The following is an 11,979-nucleotide window of genomic DNA, read 5'->3' as shown; positions in this document are numbered from 1 at the left end:
CATTTTCCTCTTAGGGGAAAGAGATGTCGATCTTACACATGCGTAGTGAGATCGGCTCTCTTTTGTTCCCCCTTGACAAGCGGCTATGTTACCCGATCTCGCACCTGTGCAGTGCGAGATCAGGTGACGAAGAAAGAAGACGGAAGAGAAGAACAAAGATGGCCGTGCCCAGTGCTTCTGTGCCAGAATGAAGAGGAATTCCAGAACGACATGGGACCAGATAGTGGGAAGGACTAGCACCATTGAGGGACCTGCGGGATTAAAGGTGAATGTAATTTTTTATTTTTAGTTTAGTTCCACTTTAAATAACCAACTCTTGCATATATGACAGTGGGAGGCAGTGACTAATACAGGACTGCTCACTGCCTCTCCTATTCATTCTCTATTGATCTGACATAAATAGAGCTACATGTGGTGTCTCCCCAAGGCAGGGGTTCAATGACGTAAAGAAGGAATAGCCACATTACAACCCCACCACTAGTCTAAACATAGCCTTTTGATGTATGTTTGACATCTGCCTAATGCTAGAAATATATTATGCATCTTTCTTTTTATTTTACACTGGAAACATAATATGATTGTAATTTTATTCAGTTTATTTATATTATCATTGTATTTCTTTTTTTATCCTTGCAATCGTTAAAAGTATTTGTAGTTGACAAACGATCACCTGCTGGCTTTTTTTAGTTCTCTTTAATGTCTGCAGTTTTGTAATGGAATATCCAACAATTTTAGATGATGTGATGTCAGGTGTGCACACACCTTTGGCTATTTATTGTACTAAGTCATATTTGTATACATCTGCAAGCCTTGCAAACGTGGAGTAAATTGTGTCAGAATACTTTCGAGTTGGATCCACCAAATCAGTGTGATTATTGATGTAGTTGCAGACATGAATATCTTTCAGTAAATCAGACACATAGCATTTGCATCTTAAAAAAATAAATACATTACTGTAATCAAACTTTGTAGAATCTATATATTTTTTTATTGAAAATACACCTACAAAGTACAGCTTTTCAATTCACACTGGGTACATGAGACAAGAATCAGTGAAAGACATGAAAAAGACTTTCTATTGTACCCGATATTCATGAACATAGTTAGTTAAAATCAAGTACATGCAACACATGATTTTTTTTTTTTATAAACATTTGACAAATAAAAGACCTTTGACATTAGAATTTTTTCATAAAATTTCACAGATATCAGAAAAATTAACAAAAAAAATGTATTGGCTAAAGTTAAGTTTTGTACAAGCGTAAACGTTTCATCTATTATAAAAATATCTCTACTTACATTTACATAAGATCTGTTTTTTTTCTCTCTATTCATATTAGCAAAATAAAACATTTATATTGTATACGTGTACGTCTGACGTGTCATGTAATGCCTGTATTTTCCTTATAAAGGTACCCAGTTTACAATTCTAAAAATACAGAGATATCTCCAAGATAGTACAAACTCTTCATTCGTGAAAACAACTCTCTTTTCTTTCACAAATTATATATACAGAACAGGTATTACATATCCTTCAAAAAAAAAAAAAAAGGGAAAAAAAATAACTTTCAAATACATTTGGGCTCAATGTCAGGTGAGTTCACATGATCACATTTAAAGTGGAACCTCAGGCAAGAATTGGAGAATGTTGAAGAGTTTTAACCTTCCTGTCTTTGTGATCAACCAGAAACAAATCTTTTTACCAGCAATAAAAAAAACTGTTTTTTTTTATTCTTTTACCCCCGATCTATGGTTACAACCCTTTACTGCTCTTTTTACATTCTAAAACTAACATCAAAGTTTTGGCTGTGGTTCCACTTTAAATGTGTACAAATTGTTTTGAATTGTTAACAGTGATTAAACTTCCTTCTATAAAAATGTAAAAAAGAACAAAAACAAAAAAATACTAAAAGACGCTTATGCTTCCACATGTCTAACGTAAACCTCCACAAGATGCCCAATTTGGGATTTCAGGTAAAAAAAAAAAGGAAATAAAACAAACTTCTGTTCAAGGTGAATAATAAATGGCAACTCAAGATTAAAAAGACATTCTACCTAAAATATAGATTTCAGATTAATCAGCGTTTTGTTCTCTGAACCCTGGACCAGTGTATGTCAACCTTAATAAAATACTGAGATGACTTTTATGGAGACACTTTTAATATATCACTACTGAAGTCCATATTAATATGAAAGCCCCAAGGTTACCCAAATCTGAAATATCAGGTGGACTGTCCCTTCAATGTATGAACATGGAACAAGGAGAGGTGAAGGCAATATGCTGATTATACCTCCATGATCCATAATCCTCCCGTGAGTGACTTATGTGCTCCATTGAGAGGTATGTAAGGTATGTTTGTGGAATTCCCTTTTAAATGAATATATTATACAGTACTAATATTGGATATATGCAATCTAGTCTTTTGCATACACATCCTGTGACAACCACAAAAAAATAAAATATCATAAAATCCTGTGGTTTCTGCCATGCTTTAAAACACTAAAATATTAGGTCAGTATAGATAATACTGTATAGGTTTAGTCATTAATAAAACTTGCTTTTTTCTTTTCCTTTGGGGTTTATTTACCAAAGGAATATATTAATCACTGGCACAGTAATCCTGATTTTTTATCCATTAAGGTGTAGGACTGTTTTTTTTAAATCTTTGATTCTACTTAAAGATGACAACATATTATTTAGATTTGATTCTTAGATTCATTCTGTTCTCTTAACAATTGCTAAGTTGTGAGATCTTCTAAAACATTTTGTTTGGTTGATATCCAATCAGGTGGGGTAGAGATTTAACAGATGATTACAAAAGGTAGCCAAATTTTGCAAAGGACCAGCAAAGGCATCTAGGAACGTGTAAGCGTGGCTGAGGATCTGTTGTCTTTTTTAAGATCGGCTATGCACAGTTTCTTTGTATGAACACGCTTGAATAACTGGATATAGTTTGCATAGATTGTATAGGCAGCACTAAATACTTGTTGACCTATCCGCAGAAATTCGTAGAGAGGATTGCCTCATGGAATCAGGAAGGAGTTATTTTCCCCGGTTGGAGCAAAATGTACCAAGGGTTTTTTTTGCCTTCCTCTTGATCAACTATGTTCATAGGGTTTTATTTCTGGGATATGTTTATTTCCCTAGGGGATGAATTTGATGGACTTATGTCTTTTTTAACTAGACTTATTATGTACCTATGAATAAAAAATTAGAATTTGTGTACACCTGGATTCTGAAGATAACAGGTATGCCTGGCCAGAATTAAAACGACTTCATCAATAAATCATTACCCGTACTATTACCATCAACCTACTTTTATATCATGACTTTTATTACATCAACCTCCTTCCATAACCATTTCCGGTATTTCCTTCATTTTACCACAACTTCTCTTTCCACATTATTATTTCTTTATATTATAAACCATGCTTTACATTTAGCTTAATACATTCAATTCAGCATTCCATTGCTTCCTGTTCCTCCCACCTTAATTGTCTAGGTCTATTTATCTTGTATTGTGTTTTTTACCTAATTATATAGCACTGTGGCATATATTGGCATAGCATAAACAATGTGTGAAATAAGTGGTGCTTCCATTACAGGGACATGATATGACTTTGTAATCCATTAGCAGCCAATTTCTGATTTCAAAGTTGTTATATTACTCTAGCTATCACTGAACACAAAGGTCAGCAGTAAAAAAGGGTTGCTTTTGCTGATATTTTATATCTGGCATAGCCTGATTTGCCTTGTAAAACCAATATATGAAGGATATTTAGTACAATATTGCAGCAAGCCAGTGACCCATGATATCTAATAAGACATTGCCTTTTCACAGAACAATGGGCTGATTTACTAAAGAACTTAAGACTGTTCAGGTGCCTAGAACTCAGTGGATGTCAAGTGGCCCAGCTAAAACCTTATGCACCAACAGTAAACCAAAGGAAAGTACAATTGGTTAAAGCTGTGTGCATGGAATTTTACATGTACTTGTAGGCAGTTGTTGTCTGATGGGGTCTTCCTAGTACATTCAATGCAGGTGGCACAGCTTTTCTGTGTCTATTGCAATCGTTATCAATGTCAGTTGCAGAAATGGTGAGCCAAAGCTGCTTCCTTGATGAGGGTCCAATTCTTCCCTACTGCTTCTTAGGATCTTAGTAGGTAAGATGAAGCTCTGTTAGTTAAATCAAACAATCGTGCGCAAAATTTTATCAATTTGTTTCAATTTTTCCGTGCAACATATTGGATATTTAAAGTGAACACAGTGAACAATCTTTTCCTTTAGTAAATCAATTTCAATCAGTTTTGAATAGTTGCCATAATAACTTCTCTGCCCATTTATGTAATACTGAGCTCTTATGAGAAAATGCTACCTGCCTGATATGTTACTACAGAAGCCTAAATACTTCCTGAATCATTTTTCTTGACTTTGCTAGCTGCATGTTTGTTCTGGACCAGTGGCTCAAAAAGTGGACAAAGGGAACTATTATTTTCAAAAGGAGGTCAGCAATGGTACTCTCTGTATTTTTGTTAGGCTCCATCATAGCTGGATTTGTCATCTGCCAGTAAATCGGCCAATGGCCACCAGTATGAATGAGATATGGCGATATCACAGAAGTATGGATTATCAATTATCACTTGGCACTTCCACATGGGGCTAAGATATCTACAATAACCCAGCATGGCTTGTGGGTGCTTTTGCAATAGCTAATGGACAGCAGTTTGTTCAGGGCTAAGCCATATTTCACATAATGTCAGGGAAACTGAATTTTTTTGTTACTTTACAGTTGTTATTAAACTTTCTAGTTGCCCCAGCACATACTCACTGTCACTGTACATTTCAGTATTGGTCACTCAGTAGTTCCTATGAGATTAAATCCAATGCATCTTTGAAATGTGTATTGGCACCGTACGTGCTGTATTAGAGAAAAAAAGGTTTTACAGCGGTACAACTGACCATTATGCTGTAATGTGTACAAAAATTAAAGTGTTGGGTAGTGATTTTTTATGATAAAAAAGGTAAATGTAATTTTGAACATTCAAAAAGATTCCCAGCTAAGTGGGTTCCCCATTTATAAAAATAAAAAAGCAATAAAAAAAGGAGTGTACAAACAATGCAAATTGTACAATTTGTTTTTCTGTTAGCACAGAGATGGCAGGGCCACAATGGCAGAATGTTACATTATTTCACATTGTACAGACACAGGGTATTGTGACACCTGCTGATGTTGAATCTCCGCTTTACGGTGTTGCCACCGTCGCAAGACCCGAAGTTTGAAGATATAAGAAAGAATGGGAGGAATGCTATTCTGGTCAGTTAATCAGTAAATCTGTGCAGCCTACATCTTGGTCTCACTGTCTATGGGTTTTTCTGTTTCATTCTCCTGGGAGATGAGCTGGTAGGGTTTTTTCATCTCATTTTCTTCGATCACGGAGTTGCCCATCTCAGCATCATTTTTCTTCAGCTCGTGTCTGGACAAGTGTTCCACTATGCCAGCACCGAGCGAGTCACCGAGCACATTTGTGGTGGTTCTGAGACGGTCCCTAAAAAAACACCAACAAGTCATTAAGGACTCATGTCCAAAAAAATTCCAAGATTACTTACATTCTAAGTTGTCCGTTCTAATTGTTCATGTTGAGGTTGGTTGGTACTTATAATTAAGAAATAGGTTCAGTATATTTATGATATTTTATTATCCTGTATATAGTGCCAAGGTATTACGCATCACTTTACGTAGTCCATAGTCGTGTCACTAACTGTCCCTCAGAGGGGCTCACAATCAAATGTCCCTACTATAGTCTTTTGTCATTAATGCAGTCTAAGAGCAATTTTAAAGTGAATTCAATCAGCCTAGCTGCATGTTTTTTGGATATAGCAGCAAACCATAGTGTCATCATTCCATATGGTCTGACGGTGTATCTGGATTTTTTTTTTTTTTTGCAAGCCTACTCATGCTGCTTCAGAAATTTTTTCAAGGGTTATATCTTGAATAGTTGTTTTCGTTTTACAAGGAACTAATGATTTTCCTGTAGGGGCATTCTTTCCCTTAGCCAGAAAGTCCTGTTAATGTGCTGGCACTCACTTTTTACTGTACCTTATCTATTTCTCTATAAACCCTCATCTCATGCATTGCCTTTGGTCACCATATGGATGATTGCAGTTCAGGTTTACTGATAGAGTCCTGTATAATAGGCATGCTGCTATTTATCTAAGGCAATCGGCTGGCAGTGATTGTCCCAGCTGCACCATATACCCAGATTCCAAGATACAGGGACCAAAATATTATACTGCTGGGTGTATTATACACTTTAAAGTTCATTCCGAAAATCTGAAAAGAATTAGGAAATTTCCACCATCTAATATATCACCAAATTAAAACTACAGATATTCTGGAGGTGGGATTAATGTGTAAAACAATCATCATTAAATTAAATGGTCACATTTTCTTTTTTGAAAAAAAAAAGAACATTCCTTCTGAGTCTGTATTTATTCTGTGCAAGAAAATACAATAAAATAAACTGAAGAAGAAAATATACAGTATACCAAGGCTGTTCACATTGGCCATGAGAGTGCACTGAAATTACTGCTTTCTCATGCCCTCAGGGGGAACTCTACAACTTCTCTCTGCGGCAGCCCCATAGAGAATGAATGGGGGTGGTAGCGACTGGTACTGGTGTCAAATGTGCGCTTCTGCCAATTGTGACTGGTGCAAGTGACCACCGGGAACAAGTGACTGCTACTGGGACTGGCATGGGATCATTCAGTCCTGAGCCAGGTCTGAACCTACCCTGATAGTAGGTCAATGGTTAGCAGTAGACATTCATGGAATGTCATGGAAACATGTTTAAAGCCTTGAATGTAATGTTTTATTCAACTTAAAAAATTCATTCTTTAAATATTTACAGTTTGATTAAATCCTTGCTATTAATTAATGAAAAGAAGTCAGACAGCACAGTAATAAAATTTGATGCAGTGCAGCAAATGTTGCAGCAAACATACGTTGTATGATAATACCTTGTCAGCACACGGGAATGCTGAACTGCTATTGTTGTGCTATAAGCAGACACCTGGGTCACCAGCGTCTGACATTCCCCTTGCATGGTACTCCAATCAACAGTAATGCTCTAGAAGCAGTAGCAAAGTTCAATGGGGGCTTGTTGGGTGACTGGAGACCATAAATACTTCTCTAAAAGTTCTGACAGTAGCAGTCTGACCCTACAGTGTGTTTGATTTTTGCTTAAAGATCATAATTGAAAAAACAATGAAAGGCAAGGCATAATTATTACTGTATATATACAGCCCCACCTAAAACCAGTAATAAAGTGATGTTTTTAATTGGTCTTCAAATCTCACAGTATTACTCAAAATATAATTTATACCGTATTGGAATTTAACTTTTCTCCCTTTATATTGACCTCTACACCCATGATTAGGGCACCAATAGGGCTAGAAAGGAAGTACATTACCAGAGATAGTAATCAAAAATCAAACTGAATCTGTATTATCAAGTACTACATGAATTGTGCCTAGCGGATGGCTAAAAGCATAACCTGCCAGACTGAACTCTTCAATGCCTTGAAATATTTCTATGTCTTCAAATACTTACAAGAACCAGTCCACGGCGATGATCAGTGTGATGTCCTCTGTTGGTAGTCCTACTGATGTTAACACGATGACCATGGTCACCAGGCCGGCTTGTGGGATTCCTGCAGCTCCAATACTGGCTGCTGTAGCAGTAATGCTGCAATTACAGAAGCATTATAACTCTTGTGATTACTTAAATTCAAACCACAAATGTAATATTATTTAATTTTTATTATATTTTATATAGTTAATATATATTTTATATATATTATTTTTGCAGATTATCAGACTTTAGATGTAGCTTTTTACTACATTTTTACATAGTAATCTAAAACATTTCTTCCCTAGGACGTATCTTTGGAGAAAGAGGAACAGCGTAGCTGAACAGATAGCTGGAAAAGCCAACTTCATTGTTTAGGGTGGTTTGTAGATTACTATCATATTTTTTTTTACCACACCTAAGAAGCCCTAAGCTTGTGTTCATGACCTTAACCAGCAATTCTGGATGTACAAATGAACATAAGGAATTTATGTGAATGTCCCCAACCAAATAACACACAAAAGCACTTGTTTCTTGCATATGTGACAATACTGACAATGATATATTCTTCACCTTACCTGATTGTGATAATCTGTCCAAAGTTTAGTTCATAATTGTTCACCTGGGCAATGAAAATTGCAGCCAGGGCTTCATAGAGTGCTGTGCCGTCCATATTAATTGTCGCACCTACTGGCAATACAAAGCGTGTCACTCTCTTGTCTACCCTGTTGTTCTCCTCCAGGCACTTAAATGTGACTGGTAAAGTGGCAGAACTGGAAATAAAACACAATATTATTAAAAATGTGCAATACCCAAATATAATTCCATTGGCTGTGTACTGTGACGGAGCTATTACCTTGATGAAGTGCCCAGGGCTGTAATAAGGGCTTGTATCAGTCCTCCGATGAACACCCAGGGGTTTTTGCGAGTCACCAGGAAGTACAGCAAGGGCAGAACAAAAACAGCATGGATAAGAAGACCAATGATGACCGTAATTGTATACATGCCAAGCTGTCCTCCAACAACCCCCATATCTTCCATCTCTGCAATCTTTCCAGCAATTAGGAAAAGGATTCCAACAGGAGCATACCTAGCAAGCAAACATTTTATCATTAGTGCTGAAAAACAAGCTATGTCTTGAATACTGTATAATTATTTCATTGATTAGATGTAAGAGGGCATCTGATATCATTGCAAGAATCCCCATAGAGAGGCTGTAGTTCAATACTTAAATTGTATGTGTCTCCCAAAAATAAACTTTTACAATCTGCTTTTGGTCTGGTAAGTATTAAACTTTTTATGTTACTATACTATGCTATACTTAAATTACACTTTACAATGCTTTAGGAATAGTTTTATATAAAATAGGGCCCTGGACACACCCAAAGTGATGGCCTTGAATATATAGCATTCCAGCCCCCTGTGCCCCTGCCATTCTGTCAATTAAGGGCCCTACAGAAGGTAGGGCCTTCGTTAATTGCCCAGTTTGCCCTTCAAAACTAGCACTGTGTTCAATTAGTGGCGGGGGCCACTAAGCAGCTGGTAAGGTGCCAGCCACTGGGAACTAGGAGCCATTCTGAACAAGCCCTTAGAGCTGGAATAGAAAGCTATCTTTCCCAAATAGTTTCCACAATGTTGGAAGCACACATTTGTCTAAAACGTCTTTGTATGCTTCAGTATTACCAATACCCTCCACCGGACACATCTGAACACATCTAATTTGAAGAAGTGTTCATGCAATTAGGGCAACATAGATAGCAGTGATAGGTGGTTACAAATATTTGATCGTTTAGTTTATTCAGATGACCATCAGAAAAATCATTTATTGGAATGTATCATTTGAAACACTGGGTAAAACTGTGAATGCTATCACAAAAATTACATTTAGGTGAATGTTACAATAATGTTTGAAATGTGTAGCTGCTGCATTTTAATTTTGGTTTAGGAGCCAGGGAACAAACATACAAAAATGGAAAACTATTAATGAATGATTTCACAATGCTGCTCTCCAGCCATCCAGTATTGCTCCAAATATTAGTTTTTTGTCTATTTAGTACATTTTTAAAGACAATATGGGTGTAATAAACACTTATACTTACCACATTATAACAGCCACTAATCTCATAATAGCCTCGTTAAGGCAGTCAAAGAAATCTTTCAGGGGTTTTCCTTGTTCTTTCATGTTACCGATCACCAGCCCGAAACAGATAGAGAAGACCACAAGTCCCAGCGCATTCACCCCATTCACAGCTCCAGGTACGGGGACCATTTCCTCCCGAAACTTAGTCAGAGACTCCATAGCATCAGAGACATTGTTCATGACCGCAGAGAGTAATGTTTCATTCTCTGGAACTGGAACCTTGAAGAGTTTCTTCTCGTAATTTGTCTTAAACTAAATACAACAAAAATTATAAATGGTCATAATTTGTTCTATTTTTTTTCTGTTATAATATGAAACATACTGATATTATTGTTAATGTGGATCAATAAGCAATCACCTAAATACATGAGAATGATGAATTCATGAGTGCTGTTAAAGGTAATTTATACATTGGCCTCTAATATTACAGGGACTTGGCAATAGCAACAACTTAGTCCTGGTGGTTTAAACATGAGCCAGCAAATTGGGGGTGACGTTAAAATTTTTCTGTTCCCGTGATTTGCTCTTGGCTTTTGTCCATGTCTGCATGGGAACAGCCCAACATGTGAATAGATGGTGGAGGAGCAGAGGCACCCTGATAAATTAATTAATGTGCCCTCTCCTATGAGCCAGGTCACTGTTTTAGATTGAAAGGACTGAGCAATGTAGTGCTCTCTCGCTCAGTCCTATAACAGAGACTTATATAAATTGTAAATATAAACTTAGGCAGCTAACTGTGCAAAGAGCAAAAATACATGTTATAATACATTCAAATGTTACACTATAAATCTAGTCTGAGCTGGAAGTGAAATCTCTATGTGACCCCTAGGAATTAGTAATCTCCTGAACCTGTGATCAACTAAACTGCATTCTTTTCTGATTCACAAGATTCAGTTTGCACAACTCCACTACAGAGCATTTAAACATTTTTGAATGTATTAAAATATATTACCTGTTTAAAACAGGCTTCCACCATGTTTGGAGGGAACATATTTCTGTTAGAAAAGAGATAAATGATTAGTAAATAAAAATATCATTAACAATATCATTTTATCTGTAATCAATGGAACAATATAATTTTTTTAGTAACCATTAAATAAAAATCCCTAAAAGACACCGAGCTTCAGAAAAGAGAGTGCACAATCCAAGTATATTCAACTACCTGTTTGGATAACATTAATCAAGTGATTAGAATCACATGAACATGAAAAATCTATTCTTTATTGCATATTGTTGGATAAAATCTAAATTGACCTTTTTATGTGCTCGCTAGTGTAGCTCATTACTAAATGAGCCAATAGATTAGGAACCTACCGTAGTAATACGTAGTAAAAGTATTTTCACCTTTATATTGCACTAAATTTAGGAACTGAACGAGAGACGGAAAAACAAGGGAGGCGCAGCGTGACGTCAGTGTAGTAATAAGTTGTACGAGGCAACTATTGCCGAGCCGTATGCTTCAGTATTGTTTCCACTATTACAACATTCACCCCTCTCCACGAATACCAATTCTCCCGATTGTTTTCTTTTATTTGTTTATTTATCAGATGCACTTTTAGGTAAGTATGACCTTAACTGTTATATTTAATGGCATCAAATAGTTTCACTTTGATAACTATCATTTCTTGTTTGGTCTTTGATTTGAATAAAATAAACCCATAATGAGCGAAAATGTAAAAAAATATTTTGTAATACCAAAGATAATGCATCTAATGATAATAGTGACAATAGAAATACTTTATTTACCCGTGAGCTGATCAATGAATCAGAGCCTCCACAGTCCTTGTCAGGCACCATTAGGAAGATCATTATTTTACAAATGTATTTATCTTTTAAAAAAAAATCATAATAATGGTCCATGGGATTTAAAATCATGAATTATTAGGTCGGAAAGGTTGGCGACCCCTGCTCTAGAAGAATAAAATTGCCTAAAACAGTCAATTAACATTTTCACAATGTTTCCTTACACTGGAAGAATAAATTCAGAACTTGACGCAAATAACAAATATTAAATGTTTGTATTCCATCCTTGCTGCTTCATAGCATAGCTCTGTCCAGTGCAAAGTGGGGAACATGTAAATTGCATCATGGAGCTGAGCTTTATTCTTAGTTCAGACTTGCTCAGCTTTTTTTAGTGCATGGCCTGGTTTACTCCATAGACATGCTAACAAAGCAGAAATTTCATGCCGTAGAGCAAAGATTTAGGAGAA

The 11,979-nt window shown here is 36.1% G+C and overlaps 1 protein-coding gene across 1 annotated transcript in view; it reads right to left on the bottom strand.

Moving 5' to 3' along the window:
• Nucleotides 1–965: 965 nt before the first annotated feature.
• The window catches only part of SLC1A3 (solute carrier family 1 member 3), a 48,101-nt gene continuing 37,087 nt past the window's right edge, over nt 966–11,979 (bottom strand). The window contains exons 5-10 of the mRNA XM_072416601.1: nt 10,722–10,764; nt 9,729–10,021; nt 8,486–8,719; nt 8,208–8,402; nt 7,612–7,746; nt 966–5,548 (exon numbers count right to left, since the gene is read on the bottom strand). Of these exons, the coding sequence (XP_072272702.1) occupies nt 5,344–5,548; nt 7,612–7,746; nt 8,208–8,402; nt 8,486–8,719; nt 9,729–10,021; nt 10,722–10,764 (1,105 nt within the window). The 3' untranslated portion in view covers nt 966–5,343. The remainder of the gene's footprint in view (nt 5,549–7,611; nt 7,747–8,207; nt 8,403–8,485; nt 8,720–9,728; nt 10,022–10,721; nt 10,765–11,979) is intronic.

This window comes from Pyxicephalus adspersus, chromosome 6 (assembly GCF_032062135.1).
Source record: "Pyxicephalus adspersus chromosome 6, UCB_Pads_2.0, whole genome shotgun sequence".
Classification (NCBI taxonomy): Eukaryota; Metazoa; Chordata; class Amphibia; order Anura; family Pyxicephalidae; genus Pyxicephalus; species Pyxicephalus adspersus.
Note: the sequence above shows the minus strand (reverse complement) of the source record. Positions and strands in the feature narration are given on the sequence as shown.